At 37.2% G+C, this 24146-nt stretch overlaps 1 protein-coding gene across 3 annotated transcripts in view; it reads left to right on the top strand.

The window, feature by feature from the left end:
* macrod1 (mono-ADP ribosylhydrolase 1) overlaps positions 1–16620 on the top strand; it is an 82766-nt gene extending 66146 nt beyond the window's left edge. For all 3 annotated transcript variants that reach the window (XM_048176341.1, XM_048176340.1, XM_048176339.1), the window contains 5 exons: positions 7740–7861; positions 9645–9675; positions 11835–11908; positions 14630–14711; positions 16320–16620. In XM_048176341.1, the coding sequence (XP_048032298.1) occupies positions 7740–7861; positions 9645–9675; positions 11835–11908; positions 14630–14711; positions 16320–16345 (335 nt within the window). In that variant the 3' untranslated portion in view covers positions 16346–16620. The remainder of the gene's footprint in view (positions 1–7739; positions 7862–9644; positions 9676–11834; positions 11909–14629; positions 14712–16319) is intronic.
* Positions 16621–24146: the final 7526 nt, after the last annotated feature.

The raw sequence follows: 24146 nt of genomic DNA, 5'->3' as shown, positions 1-24146 counted from the left end.
ACCAACAGGAAGTCAGCTATTTTGGTTTGAATGTTAATTTTTTGAAAAAACAGGCTATGAATTTTATACTACTGCTCCTACAGGGTTTATCCAATTTACACCAAGCTTTTTTTAACTTGTTGCTAACACATTGAAGTTGTTTAATTGCAAACGGATTTTGGATATCTCAAACGGTTTGGCCGTGGCGAGGCAACGAATTTATGGCAAGAAAAGGGAAACAAAGTGTTATAACTTCTGCATACATTAATTGATTTTGATGAAACTTCGGCTTAGTCTTCGTTGTACAAGGCTGATCACATGGATGTGACTATTGTGATTCAAAGTCATAGCGCCACCAACTGGAAGCAGAAAATGTGTCACTTTCAGCATACATTGAGATCACCCTCTTATTTTTACCTGATTTGCTTCAAAATTCATCAGAATAATGTTAAAACTTGGCACATGTAATCCTTTGAAAATGGGCAGGGAGGAGGGGCTCTATAGTGGCACCTTGTAGTGCAGTAAATGTGGAGTGAATTTGACATAGTCCTTTGATGTTTAACCGTTTTAAGTGCCTATTGCCCGCTGTGCACAGTTGCCCTGAAGCCACCGGGGTGGCGGTGCCACCGGGCTTGGGCCCGCCATCGCTGCTCGCAGCTATATTTTGAATTGTGATCGAGAACAACTTAATTGTAATTATTACCTAATCAGAAAAAATATTAATTGTTTTTTTGCAGGCAGGTGGGGGGGAGGGTGTATCACGATACCGGCTCAACATCGTGATGTCTGTCAGACATATTATATTATAGAGGATGACATCATCTATTGGTCCAACCCTTATATATATAACAGCCTCAACTCTTCTGGGAAGGCTTTCCACAAGGTTTAGGAGTGTGTTTATGGGAATTTTTGGCCATTCTTCTAGAAGCACATTTGTGAGGTCAGTGATGTTGGCGAGAAGGCCTGGCTCACAGTCTCCGCTCTAATTCATCCCAAAGGTGTTCTGTCAGGTTGAGGTCAGGCCGGTCAAGTTCCTCCACACCAAACTCGCTCATCCATGTCTTTATGGACCTTGCTTTGTGCACTGGTGGGTAGTCATGTTGGAACAGGAAGGGGCCATCTCCAAACTGTTCCCACAAAGTTGGGAGAATGAAATTGTCCAAAATGTTTTGGTATGCTGAAGCATTAAGAGTTCCTTTCACTGGAGATAAGGGGCCAAGCCCAATCCCTGAAAAACAACCCCACACCATAATCCCCCCTCCACAAAACTTTACACTTGGCACAATGCAGTCAGGCAAGTACTGTTATATTATATTTATTAGATTAGGCCAACAGTTTAAATGGTCAATTTCAGAAACAATCTATTAGCTACAAGGTCTAAAAGTGCTACATCGTAACTCTGAACTCTGTAGAAAATGTTCATTTCTTCCCCTTGCACACTCTTTTGTAAGAGCACTTGTGTGTATTTGTTTTAGAGAGCAAACAGGAGCGACAAGAGGGAGTTGAGCAGTGCGATATCTAAACCTCCCGGCAGTTTTCTGTAGTTTGCTTTAACCTCCAGTTGCACCTGTGTCTGCGGTGATTATGTCATCCTGTCTCTCTTCCTCTCTTCCTTCTACACCCGCTTTAGCAGTTCATGCTGTGCCACAAAAATGACAACATTTTGTGACACTGTACTTCGTCAAACATATGCCCACTGTTCTGTTTTTTTCCCCCTGTCCATTGTTTTCCTTTGCACTTCATATGTGAGCGTCAGGGTGGTTGTGTATTTGTGTTTGTGTGTGAGTAATGTCTTTGCCTGACTTGATGTATGATGGTGCTGCTGGACTAAACAAACAGAGGTGGATCGATGCTGTAAACACTGCAGAGTGCAGCGGTAAATAAACGCAGCCGGACAGCACGCAGCGCAGAGAGGTGTCGGGGAGGGATGCGGGGGGGTGGATGGATGAGGGAAAGAGGAGTGGGAGTGTAACTGACGGAGGGCTGTTGGACGTCCAAAGGACATGCGGGGCAAAGGGGAGAGATTGAGGATATGCCACAGACGTGACACACAAGGACACAAGACATTGAGAGGACAGATGGATGAATGTTTTAGACAGAAGGTAGACGGAAAAGGAGGACAAGGAAAATGGACCCGCCGTCTGGTTGAGCTGAGTGTCAATGGGAGGAGGAAACGGGAAAATGAGATGAGAGGGTGCAGGATGGAGATAAGCAGGACTTTAGTAATTGAGAAACAGACAGATGGCAGAAATGGGAACAACAAAAAGAAAGTGTCGTTGGTATAAGTGAATAAGAGAACTAATCAAAACTTTAGACATTATTAAAGACACATCAGGGGTTCATCAACTTTCTCTTACAAAAGCATGTAAAAGCATGTAAGTGTCGCACTTACTGTATTGACAATTGCCATACAGACAATTTTTATATTATTACATGAATAATCATTATTTTGACAGACTTAGGAAACGGCATTTCAAATAAACATTTGGGTAACACTTTACAATAAGGTTTCATTAGCTAACATTAGTTAACAAATTTAGTTAAACTTCTGCAGCATTTATTAATATTAGTTAATGTTAATTTCGACATTTACTAATACATAATTAAATTCAAATGTTGTATTTGTGAACATTAGTTCACAAATTAGTTCAGTTTGTGAACATTAGTAACAAATATTGGTAACACTTATTTTAAGGTGACTTATTACACGTTACTACATGTACTTACCAGTGGCGGCTACTGGTCTGTCAGAGAGGGGAAGCTCATTTTCGGCCTACATCATAAAAGTACATTTTATTTGTCACAGCACTTCCAGTCAGCCAGCTAACTTTGTCATACCAGGAGAGCTGAAAAGACCTGTTATTTTTCCCTATCTTTTGCACTAAATCAATCTTAGGTGTTGATCTGCCCTGCTGTTTAATTCTAAGTTTTTCCTCGTAAGGAACACTTTCAAATGGCTTCGCCAAAATCAGGTCGACAATATTAGCACCGTCTGCCATCGTGCGCAGTTTCACCCATAGACATATAATAAACACTAGACGCCCTATTGGCCGCTTTGGACTGTTCCTGCGATCGGCTGCGATACGTCAACGAGTCCGCCATATTGGCCGCTTTGGACTGTTGCTGCGATACGTCAACGACTCCGCCATATTGTGCGGGGCAAGACTGTGCTGTTAACAAACACAAGTAAACGGACGAGCTGCGGTTTTTCTGGATAAAAACAAAAATAAGGTTTACATTTATCAACCAATTTCAGTGGTTTATAATGTACGTGGTGTACAAAAAGTTCTAGTTACTTAAGATCTCTATAGTTAGACATATAAAATATTTATTTTAATAAAAAATAGTCAAAGCTCTGGCTTGTCATGTATTTGACTGCTTTATTCTTGCATAAGAATTGTGAAAACGCCCATACTGAGATATAATTTAATTTTCACATTAAATTAAATAACGTTTTCTTATTGTAAAAAAGGGATTTTCTGTCTTTAACGCAATTTTAGCTTTTCTTGAACTTAGAATTGACCACCACTGATAAAATGAAACAAAAATAATCAAATACAAATCACACAGGCTGCTTTCTGTATTTTTATAGCACTAAAATGATACAGATAGATACTCCAAAAACATACAACAACAAAGATAACTGATGGATCCTTTATGGTAATACATATGATATGGTAGGCTACATCTACAGTGCAATGCAAATAAAGAAATTGAGAATAGTAAATAGTTTGTTATACACTATAAGAAATAGTTTATGTAGTGTATATATAATATAAAAATATAGTCAATAATAAAGTATATAATATTGTCAATAAACAAACAGTATACAACAAATAAAATAGTAATGAATAGAACATTTATAAAATAGTATAAGTACAATAATATAATATCATAATATATTGATAATAGCATATAGTATAATAATACTATAATAATAGCAATAGAATATGTAGTATCATTTACAGAATATAGACAATAATATAACATCATAACTATAATAGATTGATAATAATAGTATTGGTATAATAATAATCGCAAATACAATGTAATATCAATTGCAGAATAATATAGACAATAATAAAAATAGTAAATTAAATAGTGACTAGTACAATAATAACATAGTATTGGTTTAATAATAATAACAACAAAAGGCTATATATTTTCCATCAGTCTCTTGGAAATGGTGAGAACAGTCCACTGACAGGCTCTTCTCAGCTTTCCTTGAGGCTTGTGTAGCCCTGGTTGCAATGGGCTGAAAAAGAAATAAATATATAAACAAATCACCATTTAATGGCAAACTTTTAAATAATGTAGATGAGTCGGGAAACTTCCCTTCTAGCTACTTACCACTGTCTCCTCAACTCGTTGTCTTTGTGAAACCTTAAATGTGTGAAAAGCTAGCCCACTAACTAACCTTAAAGTAAGGGTTAGATTAAGATTAACAAAATATCAGTCACCTAGCCGTAACGAGTAGGCTACTTGTCATAAAAGTCGGTTTTAATAAAATAGAGATGCATATTTAAACTTTAGTTTATAAAATAACATAAGCTAAAACTATATTAGAAATCATGTAAACTCACGTCTCAACTTTCACAGCTAATTAGTGACATCGCTAGCTATTTTAGTCTAACTGACTCCGGTGGCCAACTACTATCAATTATATAATGACCAAATACAACCAGAAACAAATGTTCAGTCTTACCTGTGAAAGGTTATTCCCCGAGACCGGTTTTCAATTGTGCAGCGATTTGTACAGCCCCAAGCAGCACACGAAGCAGGCATTTTTCTCAATTCCAGTTATGAGCGTTATGCGAACGTTGCCCCGCACAACATGGCGGCGCCGTTGACGTACGGTCCAGCGGCCAATGGGGCGTCTAGTGTTTATTATATGTCTATGGTTTCACCCACGACGCTAGCCTAGCCTACTAACGTTATATGAATGAATGAATGAATGAATGAATGAATGAAGGAATGAATGAATGAACGATCTAAAAAAAAAATATTAAACTCTGTAAAACTGAAACAAGGAATGTGGTGTATAATTGTGTGAAATGTATGATGAAAATCAAGCAATTTCGCCAAGCAAATATCAAAGAAATAGGTTGCAGCAGTTTTTATTTCGACTGAACTTGAGAAATCCGCGATGGGACCATGGGACTGAGCGCGAATAGCTTCAGTGATTCCTTATAGTACAGAATCGCTGTCAGTCAAAAGGAGATGCAGTCTTTCGACAGACCCTCCAATCATCACGCAGAAGCTCGGAGTCCGGGCCAGCCCACTCCCCATTCATCCCCAGAGACGCTGAGCGTCCGTGGGCGGGACATAATCGCAGCGTTTATCCAATGACCGTCTAGTTTCGAAGCGCTGAAAAAAACCGTTCAAAGCAGCCCCATTGAAGTCAATGGACGATGGGCTTCAATAGGGAAATGCATTGTGACGCTGCGGGAATGTATGAGAAGGAAATCGAGTCAGCCGACCTGCTATATGTAACTGATTCTGAACGAACTCGTCTTTGAGATGAACGTTTGCTAACGCATTTTTAGTCAATAAAATGTTAATACAATAGTACATATTTGACCATTAATTTTGTGACATTATAAGGGAAGCCGAGCTTCCCTTGCAGTCTTAAAGAAATCGCCACTGGTACTTACTATGTAATAACAGTAAATTATGCATAATTACAGGTAACTAACCCTAAACCAAACCCTAACTGTAACTCTATAGTAAGTACGTGTAGTTAATTAATAGTAATCAGTACTTATTTGAGTAAGTACAATGTAACTACGTCACCTTAAAATAAAGTGTAACCCAAATATTTTGCTCATTGTTAGTTAATGTTAGTTAATACATTAAAGGGTTAGTTCACCCAAAAATGAAAATTATGTCATTAATGACTCACCTTCATGTCGTTCCAAAACCCGTAAGACCTCCGTTCATCTTCGGAACACAGTTTAAGATATTTTAGATTTAGTCCGAGAGCTCTTTCCATCCATTGAAAATGTATGTGCAGTATAATGTCCATAAAGGTAATAAAAACATCATCAAAGTAGTCCATGTGACATCAGTGGGTTAGTTAGAGGATTTTGAAGCATCTAAAATACATTTTGGTCCAAAAATAACAAAAACTACGACTTTATTCAGCATTGTCTTCTCTTCCGGGTCTGTTGTTCATCCGGGTTCACGACTCGGGTTCAGTGAACCGCAGCGCGCTGCTGACGTGTTATCTGGTGCGCCAGAGTTTCGTTTACAGTTTGAGGAAGACGCACGCTGTATTCAAGCTATTTTTTAAAATGGTGCGTAAGTGTGCATGTCGCGGATGTCCTAATCGCCAAAAACAATGACGTAAAAGTGCATTACCAACGCCGACAGATGAAAGGATTCAATGGAATCAATTCAATGGGAAGGATTCCGGAAGAGAAGACAATGCTGAATAAAGTCGCATTTTTTATTATTTTTGGACCAAAATGTATTTTAGATGCTTCAAAAACTTCTAACTTAACCCACTGATGTCACATGGACTACTTTGATGATGTTTTTATTACCTTCATGGACATGGACAGTATACTGCACATACATTTTCAATGGAGGGACTGAAAGCTCTCGGACTAAATCTAAAATGTCTTAAACTGTGTTCCGAAGATGAACGGAGGTCTTACGGGTTTGGGATGACATGAGGGTGAGTCATTAATGACATAATTTTCATTTTTGGGTGAACTAACCCTAATGTTAACAAATGAGACCTTATTATAAAGTGTTACCAACATTTGAAAATGCACGCTCTCAATTTTTCAATTTAAAGCTTTACAACAAATAAAAGCAATAGAACTAGAATAAAATATTTATGATGCTTTCAGCTGTTTTCTGTTATGCTTATGAACATGTACCATAGAAACCATAGAATCTGCCAACAATTACTAGTTATTACAGTAATCAGTGCTAGAAAAAGTATTGCGAAGTCCTGCTAATTCCATATGAATTTACTGTCTTAAACTACTTATTTATAACAATTGCTGTCACTATGGTATTTTGGCAGAAACTGTGGTTTCCATGGTAAATATGGGGTGTAGAAATGATTAAACACTCCCAATGTGTATTACCTCAGCTGGTGACAGCGCCTATCAGTTCAGCAGTTACTGTGAAGAGATATTTCGATGTTGTGGAGTAATATATCATCATATGTCATCAGAAGAAGCAAGCCAAAAGACCCTTCCAATAACAATCAGTTATTTCTTTAAGTCAGCCACATTGTGTTACAAAGGCCAAGTTCTGCCAAGGCCAGTATCACTGATACTGATATACCGACAATACCACTATTGAGTGGAACTGTTTTTCTATTTCTGAGGATAAAATGTGTAACTAATAGCCCTGTAATATATTTGAAAGACATTTATTTTACATTTAATAGGACTAAATTCTAAATTATTAATTTTTGTTTACTATAATTCCAGAATATGGTCAAATTTCCTTCTTTTTAATGCACTGTAAATTTTTTCAAATCAATCAGATTTTTGAAAGAAGTCTCTTATGATCACCAAGGCAGTGTTTACGGTCACTTCTGATAAATTTATGTGCCATTGCTCAATGAAAGCATTAATTTCTATCATTTTGAATGATAGTGTATCATGAGCATATCTGTGTTCTTGGAACATGGATAGATGAACGTGAGGGATCCAGACAGAAAGTTGAAGTTATTAAGCACATTCACATATTTTTGTATGACTTCTGTCTGTCTTTGACTCTATCTCTCTATTTCACAGATGTTATTCACACCGTGGGGCCGATAGTCCACGGTTCAGTGGGGGAGAGAGAGGAACAAGCGCTGAGAAACTGTTATTATAACTGTCTGCACACAGCAACTAAGAACCACCTGCGGACTGTGGTGAGGGTCTCACCACACACACACACACACACACACTCATTACATATTCAGAACTTCATGTCTTGGCAGCAATATAACTACTTGTATGCAATTTTTATGGCCTACCGCAGTCTCGATCCTAACACATTGCATGCACATAAACTCGGGTACATACCGTTAACATGTTAAACTCTCAACCTGTATCACTCACACCTCACGGCTGCGTCACAGTATGAGAATCAAAATGCCAGCAGTCCTGTCATAACACAGCACATAACTCGCACTCCACTGGTGCCCTAAAAATTTTTATATGAATCTACTAAAACAGTTGAGAGCCGTTTCAGCTTTATTTCTTTCAGAGAATGATTTATTGAAGACAGGTTACTGCATATATAAAAGATTTTAACACAGTGCACCAGCAAGGATAAAAATACACAAAGGCACAGCTGAGATCTATTGTTAAGGTTTTTGAGAAGGAGCAAGCAATTGTTGCAGCATCATAATGTCTTATGGGGTCTTCCTGTTTATCTTTATGTAACTGGTGTTTGCTGTGAAAAAGTTGTAAGTGAAGTAGTATTATTAGTAGTATCTTTTAAAAATTAATAGTTCATTCATCATTCCTCACCCTTATGTCATTACCAGTGTTATTTATATAATATTATTTTTATATTTATATTATAATATTTATTATTATTTTGACTTTATGTTTTTTTTTTTTTTTTAATTTTGTGTTCTTGTCATTTTTATTAATGTTTTTTTTTTTATAAATATTTCTATATATCTTTAGATACTTTTTTTTGTTTGAGTCATTTTAGTATTTCAATTTGGGTTTTTTTTTATACATTTTTATTTATTTCAGTTAGTTGCCAAGCCAACATTTCTTATTTTTGTTTCATTTTTCATCTATACTTATATTTTTATTTCAGCTTTACTTCCATTACCAAAAACAAAAAAAAACATTATTGATGCAGTCAGTGACAACACTAGTCATTTTAACCCATAATTTTTCCATGGATCATAAAAGTTATTGTCGTGCTAAATAATCTGGTTGATCTTCCTTAAAAAAAGTCTATAAATGTGCATGGAGACAGATGATAATTTGGCTAAAAATAACCATAAAAGTGTCATTAAAAGTAATCCATTATAAGTATCATTACTAGTCTTCTGATAGCTTTGAAATAGAATGAAACAAACACAAAAGTCTTATTTTATTTTTATTTTTTTGCTGAACATCCCCTATCTCCATTCACATAAATTGTATGGAAAAGTGGTAGCTAGGACGTTCAGCAGTATAGCTCTATTTGTCTTCCATGAAAGTAATACATTAATTCAAGGTTTGGAAGAAGATGAGGGTGAGTAAATGACATAATTATCATTCCCTTAATTGATTTCAAAGAACTACACCTGCACATGCTGGGGTTTGCAAGACATTCCTTAGCAGAATTTGCCTTTTAAAGCGGCAACAGTTGACTGTGACTCGGTCCATTTGCTTTAAAGTAAAGCTTTTGTTTTTTAAGGTCCTTAATTCTGGGGCACAAGTGGCTCGTTGTCATCAGTAATGGATTGTATCTTTAATGGGTTGTAATTAATCAATTTACATTCACCCTCCCTTGTAAAAGCTGTTTTTGTTGTGGTTTTGTACTAATAGGTCCAACAGTAAGTGCTTTGTAAACATTAATTTCTTAATACAACACATTTATTTAGAGAAGCATTTTGGTAGTTTGAAGATAAGAAAACAATTTTTCACACTTTTAATTATATAACATTCAAGTTGTTATTTCTTTTTATGTCTCTTGATGTCTAGGCATTCCCCTGCATTTCTACTGGAGTATACGGTAGGTGCAAATCACATCGCTTTTCTTAATCAATGTTTACATTTCATCTTTAATGTTTTGTCTAACACCAATTATTTATATTTATATGTCCTTTGTATTCATAGTCTATAAATGACTGTGTGTAATTGATTACAGGTTGGTTGATTCAGTTTTTAATAGACTAATTTAGTATTAAAACCAGTAATCATTCATTAACCGCATTTATGAGCTAACATCAATAGTACTACATTCCCTGTGTTTATGGTGCTCTATCTAACCTAATCAATGGTACGTTTATGAACCTCGGCTATGATGTGACCTCTGCGCTCATGCATGTGTATTTATTTGTGGTTGTTTATTTAGTAGGAACCTCATTTTAGGAATTCCGAGAGTGGATATCACTTGCAGTGGTATGGGGGGGATTTCCAGATTAAGGGTGGGATTAGACGCTCCGATTAGGAGAGATTAGGCGCAAGAACATGTCACTGTGACTATAATCCCCCTTCTTAACCATACGTGTCGAGATTAAAATTGAAAATGAACCCAGCATACAGCTTCAGTTTGAAAACAACCATCATCACTAAATCGTTTTCAGGTCTTCTTGCAGAAAATATTGTGCTGTGCATCGGCAGAATTACGAAGTGCTGACAATGTGTGAGCGTGTTGATGTCTGACGCCTTTCAGTCAATCATACAAATTACATCACTACAATCAAAGTAATGTGTGTGTCCGTGATAATATCAGGTTGAGTTTCTCTGTTGGATTTACTGTGCGTTTGGGCTGTCAGTTTAATGCATCAGTTTATAAAGAAAATAACGCAATTAAATACCATGAGACGCTGACAAAACGGCAAGATACAATGGCCAAAGACATCTGTCTTTAGGTGTATAGACCAACATTTAAAGCTGCAGTCTGTAACTTTTTTTTGGTTAAAAATAATCCAAAATCAATTTTTGAGCAAGTACATAACCTGCCAGTGTTCAAAACTATCTCCTTACCTTAGCCCGATTCACAACGGTAAGCTTGTAATAATGTTATATAATAAAATTCCCCATGAAATGCGTTCATTTGAGCTGTTCGTCTTTGCTTCATTACGTCATGTCATGTCTGAGTCCCAGCTAGTAGGCTATATGGCATGTAAGGATGCTGCAGGTAGCGGATCATTTATGCTGTGTCGATGCACATTGCACAACCCACGTAAAGATGATAAATAACTGCAATTGCAGGTTTCAAACAGAGATGGCGACAAAGAGGCTAAACTTAGACTGCCGCTTTAAAGGTCCCGTTTTTCGTGTTTTTTTTGAAGCTTTGATTGTGTTTATAGTGTGCAATATAACATGTGTTCATGTTTCACGTGTAAAAAAAACTGTATTTTTCACATAATTTACTTATCTGTATACCGCTGTTTCCACTGTCATAAAAACGGGCTGATGACTTCCTTGTTCTATGAAGTCCCTCCTTCAGAAATACGTAACGAGTTCTGATTGTGCCAGCGGTTCCTGTGTTGTGATTCGACAGCAGCTTAGCGAACCTTGCCCGGAAAGGTCACGCCTCTTACCATAACGTGGAGATGCACGCGCTCAGTGTTATTGTAAACATGTCTTTAATTTTACCCTATCAATTTGAGCCGGAATCAGACCCGGTGATTGGACTGCGGGATGAAAATAACAGCGTTTCGACGACATGGCGATAAACACACTCTACAAACACAACTCTTGTGTATTCCTGTGGGCGGAGGTTAGTCAAAAAACTGTTTTAGTGACGTCATTAAAGAAGGAAGTAGAGGGATGTAGTCCAAACTGGCCGTTCGATGTAGGCGACTTCTGTTAAATAAAATATCTCGCCTGGCATTGAACTTTGAGCTTTAAAATTTTACAGATTTTATTTATACAACAACATTACACACTAACTAAAGTTTGAAACATGGGATCACGAAGAACGGGACCTTTAAAATATATGAAACAAAAAATATTTTCATCCTTTTGTACTGTTTATTTATTGCTTTCATCTGCCACAATAATGAAATGTCTTTGAATAATCATATTTGGATACAGTGCATACAGTCAATCAGCATATTGCAATTTAATTATTTTTAATAGTCATAATTTAAACATTTGAATCGATTGAAAGCCCTGGTGTAAATGTAATGTGTATTGTGTTGGATGATGTGTGTGGTGCAGGATACCCGCCTGATCAAGCAGTGAAAGTTGCCCTGAGAACAGTGAGAGAATACCTGGAGCAAAACCACGAGAAGGTGTGTATGTGTGTGTGTCTGTGTCATTTCCCTATTGGTGTTCTTTTCTTGCCATTGTTGTTATTGTTCGATGAGGAACATGCCGTGGCAAACAGATGGTGGCTGCATAGGGACTTACTTTTCTGAGTCAGCATACACACACGCGCACACATATAACCTCACAGTTTTAATTGGTTCCTAGCGGAGCTTATAGGCTTTGCAGAACAGCACAAATACAAAAAAAAAAAAAATCCACAAATGCATTGACACAACCGTTGGCCCCTGTGAGTTAATGTGAGCCCAGAGTAAATTTAACAGGAAATGAGCCATCAGGATGTCTTTGACAAAACTTCTGCTCATCCCATACTGCGGCCACTCTCTCTTTCTCTCTCTCTGTCGCTTGCTCTCGCTTCTTCCTGGTCACATCTGTGTCTCCTTTCCCCTTCTCTCATCTCTCACTGATCTTTCTCTCCTGTCCTGAGCTTTCATCTCACTCTGCACTGCGTGCTTAGTCGCTCTCGCCGCCTTCTATGCTACAGACATACAAAATGACAGAGACACTCTAATTACGGCAGACTAATTAACCAGCGCTTTGCTGCTTGCTAACCCCTTCACTTTCCATACGCGTCAAGAGAATACTAGAGAATGGAAGAGAGAGGGTACTTTTATTGTTTGGATTTTTTTAATCTATTTTTTTATTATATTTATAGTTTTATTATTTTTAAAATTGCATAATGTGTATCAGAGCATTTTCTTTGAGCAGGTAAAAAAATATTTATATGAGAAAATAATCAACAGCACTTAAAATTAAAATTACACTTTATTTTAAGGTGTCTGTGTTACAGTATAATTATATATTTAGGTACTGAGTAACTAAATTAACTTACTATAGGGTTAGGAATAGGGTTTGGTTTAGGGTTAGTTGCATATAATTATGCATAATTTTATAGTTATTGCTACAGTAACTACATGTAACATAGGTAACACTATATATATATATATATATATATATATATATATATATATATATATATATATATATATATATATATATATATATACATACACACAAAACATGTCAAAAAATATTAAAAAAGCCTTGGTTTTTAACAGTGAATGTTAGGAGTAACGGAAAAAAATAATGACAAAAGGTCACATAAAAGAAGGCAGTGCCGCCACATCACTGTGATTGGCTGATTACTCTGTCAATATGATAACGCCCACCTATTATGAGCGCAGTCGGTCTGAATATCGACATGAATGCATCAGGCCAGTGGAAGTGGGTGGACTAATTAATTACAGATTGGTCAACTTGCTCTCTTGGACCACTCATGTCTAAATCAAATTTAACTTGAAATGATGAAATGTGACTGAGCCGTTTTTTAGTAACTTAACTTAGTTCAATTAAACTAAGTTATGCTCTTCCATATACGCAACCTTCATGACATCTGCAGTGACTCATGGTTCCAAAAGAAGGCTATTATTAATAATAAAAATAACCCAAAACAGTTAGTAGTAACAAATAAAAGCTACACAAAATATGCATTTTATGCATCAGAATTTTTTTGTTTTTTTTAAACTTAGAAAATTAAAAAGACGTTGATATGATTTGGTTTTACATAAGTAGTATGGTAATATAAATAAACAAAAATATTATGCTAATATGTTCTTGTTGATGGTATTTGGTAAATGGTTTGCCATGTGCTTTTAACCCAGAAACCATGTAAACATCAAATGGAAAACTCAACCTCCTCTTTTTCTGTAGTTCACTACATATGTGCATCTTAATAATGTTACAAATGCTTTGGCAATGTAAAGCTTCATTTTAAATCTGAATCAGACAGATAGAGCGACACAAGAAAAGTGAGCCAGAGAGAGAGACATTTGGCAAAGTGGAATGAAAAAAGACAATGCTAGGCAGCAAAGAGAGAAAAATGAGAGTGAGAGAGATTTCAATGGCAGAGTAGGAGTGCTAGCTGGATGCAATGATGTGTTACAGGAACATGATTAGAAGCAGGAACAGCCCACCTGCCCTCACCACTGTTGTCATGGAGATGGAGGTTCTAGGATGCTGGCACAGATCTCGATGTATTCTTTTTATGTTGTTGCTTGCCATGAAGCATTTGGGACTGGTGCTGGTGTTCTGTCAAGGACAGTTAGGTCATTGGCACTGCGCCTCTCTGGCTAGAAAGACTCAGACATTAGAATATGCTAACCGATAGCTCCCAAGTGGTCTTTTTCAGCAGACCCTCTCTTCACACAAAACCGAGAGGCTACAAGTCAAAAATCTGTGAAGAGGATAAATTAACATTTTTTTAAATCAGTTATATGGAATATTCAAAGTTAAATTCATTCCACAGAAAATAATTTTGACGCATATCTCAGTTTGTAAAAACAAACAAAAACTCTTTTACAGAAATGGACTTGCAGTGGAAGATAAAGAGCTTCTTTTATTTTCTCTGGGAATCAACAAATCTTGTCTTTATTTCATTCTTTAACTCCATTCACAAGAATTCCTGCTATAGCTTTAGAGGATGTAGTAAGAATAAAGGAGTATATTTGTTTCATTTGGCTGAAGATCATTTGTGATATATTATTACGGCTATGTTCTTGCGAGTTGTGTCTGTGTGGTTCTGTCTGTGTCTGCAGTGCAGTAGCAAAATCAGCACAAAAGTAATATTCTCTGTGGTCATTTATTTTTTATTTCTTATCTCTTTTTCTGCTGTTTTTGTCTTCTGTCAGCTGGACCGGGTCATCTTCTGTGTGTTTCTGAAGTCTGACAAAGAACTCTATGAAACAATGTTGTCTGCATACTTCCCACAAGGTCTGTTACACATACACAGACAATGGGTTTCTGTTTTATGGGGACTTTACATAGACATGATTATTTTTATACTGCACAAAGTGTATATTCTATCCCATAACCCTGCTACTAAACATAGCCTTCACATAAAACTTTCTGCATTTTTACATTTTCAAAAAAAACATTCTATGTGATATATAAACTGTTTTCCTCATGAGGACCAAAAAATGTCTCCACAAAGTCAAAAACTGGTATTACTATCTTTGTGGGGACATTTTGTCCTCACAAGTTGGGTTTACCAGGACACACACACACACCTGCCTATGCTTAAAGTGATAGTTCACCCAAAAATGAAAATTATCCCATAATTTACTAACTCTCAAGCCATCCTAGGTGTATATGACTTTCTTCTTTCAGCCAAACACAATCAGAGTTATATTAAAAAAATATCCTGGCTCGTCCAAGATTTATAATGGGAGTGAATGGAGGATGAGATTTTGAAGTCCAAAAAAGTGCATCCATCTATCATAAAACATACTCCACGTGGCTCCGGGGGGTTAATAAAGGCCTTCTGAAGCGAATCGATGCATTTGTGTAAGTCAAACATCCTTATTTAAAACTTTATAAAGTAAAATAACGAGCTTCCGGCACGACAGTCATAAACATTTGACTTGCGTTCAATAAGCGTTAACTTCCGCAACGTAGTACACAATGACATGGCGTACTACGCGTTATAACATAGGACATAGCGTAGTACATCATGTAGTAGTGTAGAGCATCGAGTCGCTTCAGAAGGCCTTTATTAACCCCCTGGAGCCACGTGGAGTATGTTTTATGATCGATGGACGCACTTTTTTGGACTTCAAAAACTCATCCTCCATCCACTCCCATTATAAAGCTTGGATGAGCCAGAATATTTTTAATATTACTCTGATTGTGTTTGGCACCTAGGATGGCTTGAGGTGATTTTGTTTTAACATCGATTTGATTTCCTTAGGAGTTAGCTGATATTTACAATTAAATTTCATATTGACCCTTGATTATATTAATGCTTTCTAAACAAAGATTACACAGTTTACATATACATTTCAAAAACCTAAAGTATTTTTCACCTCAGATCCTTCCAACAGTCCCTCCCTCAGTGAGAGGACAGGTAATTGTTATTCCTGACTGTGACGCCAGTGTATTTATGTTAGTTTTTTTTTTCTGTGTTCTGGGACACAGAGTACAAACTAGTGCAGTTTAAAGTAATTCTTATGTGATAGCTCTATGTGTGTAGCCTGCACTGATAACAAACTAACACTGACTACATTAGCATTTTTAATAGATGCAGTGTTTACGTTGTTAAAAGAAATTAATTAAAAAGCAGCACACTGACTAATTTAGTATTTCATATTACTAAATGTGATGCCCTTATTAAACATCCCCAAACATATTGACTGGTACTGTACTTTTTTTAAATGTAACATGTTGCATGACGAACCTTGCTCGAATAATCACAGTTATGACATGATGTTATTGAGATCTCACACTGCGGCTGAACTCTCCAAGCATTATGTGTTTGTGTAGATGTCTGATGCTGTATATGTGTGTATGTGTGCTCTATTAGACCCTGTTTTTCACCTCCAGGCTCACCGCCAAAGAGCAAATTATGAGAGGATGTCATAGTTGCTGTGGAAACGCCACACAACCTGCAAACCCGCCACATCACTGTCTCACTTTTACCTGATGCAGCCCCTAGAAGCAACAACAGCTGCCTGACACCACCTGATTTATTCATATCACCAAACCAGCGCTACATGGATTTCTGTGATTGGTATCAGCTTCAAGTTAGGAGTCATACTGCTATTGGATTTGTGTTAATATTATTAACAATGTATGCTTATAAGTGGTAGATCACACAAAAATTAAAATTCTGTCATTTACTCACCCTCATGTATCCATTTTTTCCTTCTGTGTGTTTTTTTTTTCTGTCAATATTTTCTTTTCTGTTCAGCAGAAGAAATAAATGAAGAGTTCATTTGCAAAAACAGTTAACTCCATTTTTATAAATTCTCACAAATCATGTTTTTTTTTTTTTAAATTTTTTTTATTGTGCATTCCAAGTAATATCAATCAAACTGCAGTTGGGTTGTTTTGATTAAGTAATAATAACTCTAAAAAATACAGGTAAATAAAAAAATTTAAGTTCATTGAAAGTATGTTTTTTATATATATTAAAAGTTTGTTTCTTAGCAAAAGCAGATAACTCCAACAGTCGTTTTTTGGCAAAAGCAGATAACTCCACATTTCATGTTTCAGAGTTAAACAAAACCCAAGTAATTGCTTTGTAACTGCATTTAAAACACACGTGTGCACACAAGCGCGCGCGCGCACACACACACAGCCATCCACTCACTGTGCACGCACACACACACGCAAAAGAACAACCAAGGTTTAAGCATGTAAGTAATGTATGGTGTTCAAGGACTTACAGGAGTCGAAATTATAAATCCTCGATCACTTTTAGTCAGCTTTGACAAAACTTCCCTCAGCTAGCGCGTCGTTTTGAAGTGACTAGAAGCCTTGTCACCTGACCTGAATACTGTGCGCTGATTCGCTAAAACGGATTTATCGGTTTCTGTACACAAACAACACGGGCGCTTGTCGGCTTCTGCTGTAAAACGTGAACTTGCGATGCCTGACAGTGGACAAAACCGTCTTTTCTGACAAAACGGATTTAGGGTACAGAACGTGCTATATATGGAGAATAATGCACAGCACTTAGTTCATTTTTTTTAAATGGCGTTTATCGGTTTTTGCAAATGAACTCTTCAAATGCATGCGTGTTTGGAAAGACATGAGGGTGAGTAAATGATTATTGAATTGTCATTTTTAGGTGGAACACACACACACACACACACACACACACACACACACACACAAACAGCTTTTATATATAATGTTTTTGTAGTTGATTTCAAAATTAGTATCATATGCTATCCTATGTATAGCCATTTAAGTCTCAAATATCTCATTATTACTCCTTCCAGGAACAATTTCCTGCAATTACTAAGTTATATGATTTGCACTGCATTAACATTTAAATTATAGAAGATAACCTACATGAATATTGTTTATAGAGTTGAATAAAAACTGAATTAAGGCAATCAAAGAAACCAAAAGTGTATGTCAACGGTTGTAACGCTTAACCTATAATGAAAGTGCACTATTTGTACTTCTTCAATGTACTTTCTGTCTTCCAGTATGATAAAAGACCCTCATTAAAGTCAACTCCTCTCTCTGAACTAATGGCTGGGGCGGCTCTTAATGCAACTTTCATTAATTACACCGTAAGCCTTCAAGTTAATAGTATAATGTCAGCAAATGGATTTAAAACAAATGAAATATTTTGAAATATTGATGCAGATTGATTTTGTGAAATTCCCTGTTAAAGGACAAGAACTCCTAATTGTTTTGCGACAATTTAATTTTTTCCCCCCACTCGGATCGTACGGTTTGAGCATCTTTCATAGCCCTTCTAAAAAAAGATGAGTCTCCTTTCATCTCAACATGCTGCTGTATCTGTGAAAGAAAAGAGAGTGAGGGAGGCAGATGAAAAAGAAAGAGAGGGAGAGATGAGTTTAATAAACTCATCTGAAGCAATTTTCATTTTTTAATAAGCGACAGGCAGCTCAGATACTGTCATCAGGCAAGCTTCTTCAAATAATGAGAGCAGAGGAGAAAAAAAAAGGGAGCACAAGAGAGAGAGGGAGGAAGAGCTCAGCAGAGTAATTATCCTAAATCCAGACTTCATCACCGTCCCATCAGCACTTCTCTCTTCCTTTCCTCCCTCTTGCAATCCAGCTCTGTGTCCCTCTCTCTAGCCCTCTTAGTAAAGTGTTATTTAATTTGCTGTACTGGCACAGCGAAAGCAGCCAATGTAGGGCTGTTGCTGAAATAGTAACCCTTCAGTGACGATTACACTGGAGTGCATCCTATACGCCAGCAGCAGAACCACAGAGGGATGAGAGCTCCTCTTCTCTTTTTTGCTGCTCTCTCCCCCTTATCTCTCTCCCCCATGCCCTCGTGTGCTCGTTTTCAATGATCCTATCATGTCTCTCTCTCTCTCTCGTTCCCTCCAGCTGCGTTCCGTGTGTATCGTCAGGCTCATAACCCCAGATTCTGCCAGTCAAACGGAGCTCGCTATCACTGGCGGCCCTGCCATTTCATCCTGGTGTTCTGTCGCAGTCTATAGTCACTTCAATCTGGTTTAATCTTGTGGATGCAACCAGAAGGATCATGAGGTTTTTGGAGCCAAGTGGATTTTGAATGTGACTTCCCAAATAATTTTTTTATCTTTTGATTAAGTTGCATTATTATTGTAGGTTTAAAAAAAAAAAAAAAAGTGTTCTATAACTGCTTCCTTTTTTTTTTTTTTTCCATCCTCGTGTCACTCAAAACACTTTTACTTTCTTCATTGAACACAGTAGGCGATCATCAAAATGTCAACGCTAATTATTTCCAGACAACGAAAAGTTGCACTTTTGTTCAGTTTAGAACTGAATAGAGCTGCATTAATCCATGCGTGAACAAGCAGTAGCCTACGCTCCATCCTTGCTCACTTTGTCCTCAGCCACTGGCCTGGCATTTACTTTTTTAAAACATGTTCTTAACATTAAATGTCCTTGTTTGGCTTCTATTTTGGGGTTCGAGAAAGTAGTGAAAGTTTTATACTTAGTTCAGCACCTTTGGTCCTGACAGCTCCCTGCTAAGGCTAATAACGAAGTTCTACTTAATAGAGCTGTTCGGTCATGACGTCAACTTGTAGGTCAAGCCAGAAGGCTAATTCACCATGAGTTCCCTCAGGAATTTCTTAAAGGTTTTTTATGAATAGGCTACCAGTTTTTGATTTATGAGTAAAATAAGGTCTGTGGGTTAGCATTAAAGAGACTTTCACATTTTTTTCTACAACATAAATTACACACACCCTAAGTTGCTCGATAAGGATTGAAAATGATTAGAAAAGGTTCATTTTCTTCGGGTATTTAGGACTACAAACTGTGCAGCTCTACAACAAACAGCTGTTTTGGGACACAGGCTCCATCAAAATAAGGTAAGAACTAAATTAAATCACATTTTTTGCAGGTGTTTACATAAGAGGATTTAAATATTTTTCTGTTTTTCTTTTTTTAATTTAAATTTACACTGCAAAATGATGGAATTGATTGGCATTACATGAGTTACTGGTAGTACATCAGCAATTTAAAGTCACCATAAAATCAAAATTTACAAATTTTTATTTTTTTAATGGAATATTTTTTGTTCATGTGCCCAACCCTACATTTTTCTCTTTCAAGAATTCATTTAACTCTTATAGCCTATAAGTCACAATAAGGAAGAAAAGACTATCTCAACTTCCATTTCATGCTGACTTAAAGGTGTAATGTAGGCTAATGACCCCACCAAAAGCAAAAATTGAAGATGAAATCTTAAAGATGAAAAGATGAAACCACCCTTAAAGGGGGGGTGTCACACACAGTTTCTGCCAATCTCATGTTAATCTTGAGTACATCTAGAGTAACAATGCATCCTTCATATCTCCAAAAAGTCTTTAGTTTTATCATATTTATAAAAGATAGATACGCTATACCGAATATTTCCGAAAAAAGCAGAGCTCCTGGAGGCGTGGCTGCCGTCTGTGCCGTGGGCGGAGCTAAAGAGTCACAAGCGCGTGCAGCTTTTGTGTAGAGATCGTCTGCTAGCAGAGACATCATTATAAATAAAAAGGGAACAAAAACGTTCATGGTGTTTACATTATATGCACTTGCGCGCCGATTGCCAACAAAACACAGACATCTGATGCAGCTTTACTCACCACCCGCGATCTGCAAATCCAGTGCCGAACTGGGACTTATTTACAAAGTATTCATCACCGAAATCCCGGGAACAAACATACATGCACAACTCCGTTGCTGCTCCGGAAAAACAAACTTCATCCACTGTTCCCTTGAAGCTGGGTTTTTTGGGAAGCTGAAAAAGGTAATCTTTCCCTCACAACCAAAAACACACTCCTTCGGTGAAAGGAGCTGGGTCTCGTTTCGGAGGCTGCGTCCTCCGGAGGTCGCATTTGAAGGCTGAATACTTCATCAAGTATGTCATATTTAAGAAAAGTAACCGTTAAAAAAATAACTGATATTCATTGTGAGGTGTAAAATACTGTAATTTCTTTCTTACTTTGCAATCTAACGGTTATTTTTCTTAAATGAGACTGCCTCGATGATGTATGCAGCCTTCAAAGGTTGGAGCCCCTGAATTGGGACACAGCCATTGTTGCAAAATCTCTCGGGTTCCGTATCCCAAACGAAGCACATTGATGGGCGTGCTCTTGCTCTGGGTGATGTGTGTGTGCAAGCTTATCAGGGAAAAGTGCCTATACAAGGAATTCCGCTCTTTGACGTCATACAGGCCATACTCGAAAAAAACTCTCCGAAAACCAGAAGTAGTGTATTTGGCACAGAAATACTCCGTCATACGTCCAACTCGTGTTTTGAATCTTTGGCCATGTTTAGCATGAGAATGCAACAGTGTAAATAAGTCAGAATGCATGAAATAGCATTACACCCCCCCTTTAAACATTCTATACTACATTTCTGACAGGTTCTTATGATTCTATTACATTTGTTCCCATATAAATAGAAAGACTGGCTCCTTGGTGTAAAATAAAGTGTGGTTGTGTCACTATAGCCCCCACAAGTTAAAGGCATCTGTTAGTCTGTATATATTAAGATAACCATGAACTCACCTATAGGAATCCAAAGGACTGCGAGATACCTCATCTCGCTGAGGGAGCGGACGAGCCGGTAAATGAGTGTGAGTGTTGGAGTCGGATAAGGTTAGCAGGAGTTGGTTGCTGATGTTTATGGATGCTGGAGGAGATGCTGGCGTGGGGGGCTGCTTGTGAAATGAAAATGGATCTTTAGCAGAACCCAGGACACTCTGCTGCCCCTCAAGATCAATTCACTGATTTACTAGCTGAAAGCCTGTCAGAGCCAGAAACACCAGCGTTGAGGGGAGTAGAGGAGGTGGGGGGGTGATGTAGGGTTGAAGGAGACATCAGAACTTTGAGTAGAGTTACATATGAGGAGAAAGTTCATCAAATATTTGGCGAACGTTTTGTCATGATATAGTTAGACTTTTCAAATGTACCAGAATTCGCTCATCTTCTCTGAGGAGCAGAGTGTAGGTGGTTTCAGGTAACAGCCCTTCTGTGCATCAATACGGTTCCTTTTAATTAAATACATCGTTTACTTGTTCTTCTCCAGTAAACACTGCAGCTGCACAACACATTGTGAGAGAATTATTTTTAGTGAAGCGTCAGAGAAGTTAAGCTGCAGCTCCTGCAGAGCATCTACCTACAGCCTGTGTGTGTCTCTTTGTTGGCGTCTACTGAAATATTAAAGATGTTTACTGTATTGTGTGAGAGGCGATATCGTCTCTTTCTGTCAGACAAATGTGTAGCGTATATCTAATTTAATATTACTAATATAATATTTAACATTTGCAAAAGTCCCAGAACACATGGAGGCAGTTAAAATAACATTATAGTTTGTTTACCACATTACTCTGCAGCAACATGGTGCTGAACATTATTATCTCCGTAGTATTCACCTAAGGAATTGTTCTTAAGAATTGTTTTTCAACACAGAACGCGTTGTTGCGTTTAAAAACGTGAGAAAAAAAACAGGCTAACGATAGTACCTCAGGGATGACGTGTTTTTGTAGGCCAACCCGAAAGTTTGCGGCGCACGGGTTCCCTCGATTGAAAGCCTATGCATTTTTCCCATAGACTTTTGGAAAATCGCAGAAAATAAGCTCTGTGTTTAACAAAGGGTTATGACACTTACACGTTTTGTCTATCAAGATAATCTTTACAAGTTAACACAACATTTATAGATTTTAAAGCCTAAATAAAGTCGTCAGATATAAAAGGCTAACAGTAGGCTATAAACGGACTACAGCACACCATGGTCGCGGATCAACGTCATCACCACCAAGCTTCCTCAAACTTTATTTATAAACATGCTCGCTTATTATGATCTGTGCTGTTATGAATACTTATCCATTTTTTCATGAGAAATGCTTTCCAAATGTCCCGTTTTTAATGATGACGTCTATAGTCCCGGCCAAAGGAAGTAAACCCTTTTAGCAATTTGTTAGCAACCGCCGATTTTAAGGCACAGTAAAAGTTTAAAAAAATCACAAGTGGGTTATAACTGGTGTGTTTTATGTCATAGATCAAAACGTTAAAGTATTTAGAGGCTTTGTTAACCACAGACCTTATTTCAGGCGATTTAGCAAAAACCCATAGACTTTACGGCGTTGGAACCGGAAGTCCTAAAGTGCTAACTCGCTTCCGGGTTTTGCCTACAAAAATGTGTCATCCCTGAGGCACTCTAAGCGTCCATACCAACGGACGAGGTGGATACTGATTGGTCGGTTATCGCCTGGGGGAAAAATCGCACTGAAAGTGATTCCAAAGATACAGTTCATGTGTCGTTATTGTTATAGCTGTGGTGTGGACTTCTCTGATCTCACAGAAATAGCACAGTTAGGCTATTCAAACTTTAACTTCTTAAAAACGCGAAAAATCAGCGACGCATGGCGGTAAATGTACGTCTGCCATTTTATGCAACAGCAATTTAAGCATTCTGTGTTAACCAGTTCAGACCTTAATTTGTACTAAAAAGTTAAGCAAATAATTAAGTAATTGTAGATAGCCAACTGTTTTGATTTATGTCAATAAAAAATAAAAGGCATTGTGTCAGTTATGTAGCCTACAAGACATAAATACAGCATTTGTGATTTAAAAAAAAAATAATACTAGATGGAGGATGGAATGCTTAGCGTTATAATGGAACAGTGGGTTATTTGTGGGCATTGCAACTGTGGGCAATGTATGATTGCCTATTCACTCCATTATAAAGTGATCCATTGTATCTCTATCCTGTTTGGTTCTATTTTTATAATAGATCTTGTATTTGTACAATGCTCTGCCCACACTGAATGCACTACCAGCAGTGTCTTTGATGGATCTTTTCATACATTCACAATTATTTTGGCTGTCTTGCATTGTTTATACAGCATTTTCCACTGGTTTTGAGGCCTAGCTATCATATCTTTCCAGTTTTCATGATATGCACTTTGTCTGCTAAGAAAACCAGATTTTTACATTTTCTGAAAAAATCATGTGTAGGTGCTTGCTTGCCCATGCAAAACATGCCACCATTATGTTTGGCCTGGAACAGATTACTTTTATATTTACTAATTTAGTGTTTTGAGTTGTTGCTCACTGCCCACCCAAACTGATTTAATTGATTGATTTATTTGAATAAAATACTTGTTTTAATTAGTAGAGTCAATAAAGATATATATGTATACACACACATACATACATACACATGTAGTGGCTGAATT

This window comes from Megalobrama amblycephala, linkage group LG23, assembly GCF_018812025.1.
Source record: "Megalobrama amblycephala isolate DHTTF-2021 linkage group LG23, ASM1881202v1, whole genome shotgun sequence".
In the NCBI taxonomy this organism is placed as follows: domain Eukaryota; kingdom Metazoa; phylum Chordata; class Actinopteri; order Cypriniformes; family Xenocyprididae; genus Megalobrama; species Megalobrama amblycephala.
This window is presented reverse-complemented; position numbering and strand designations above follow the sequence as displayed.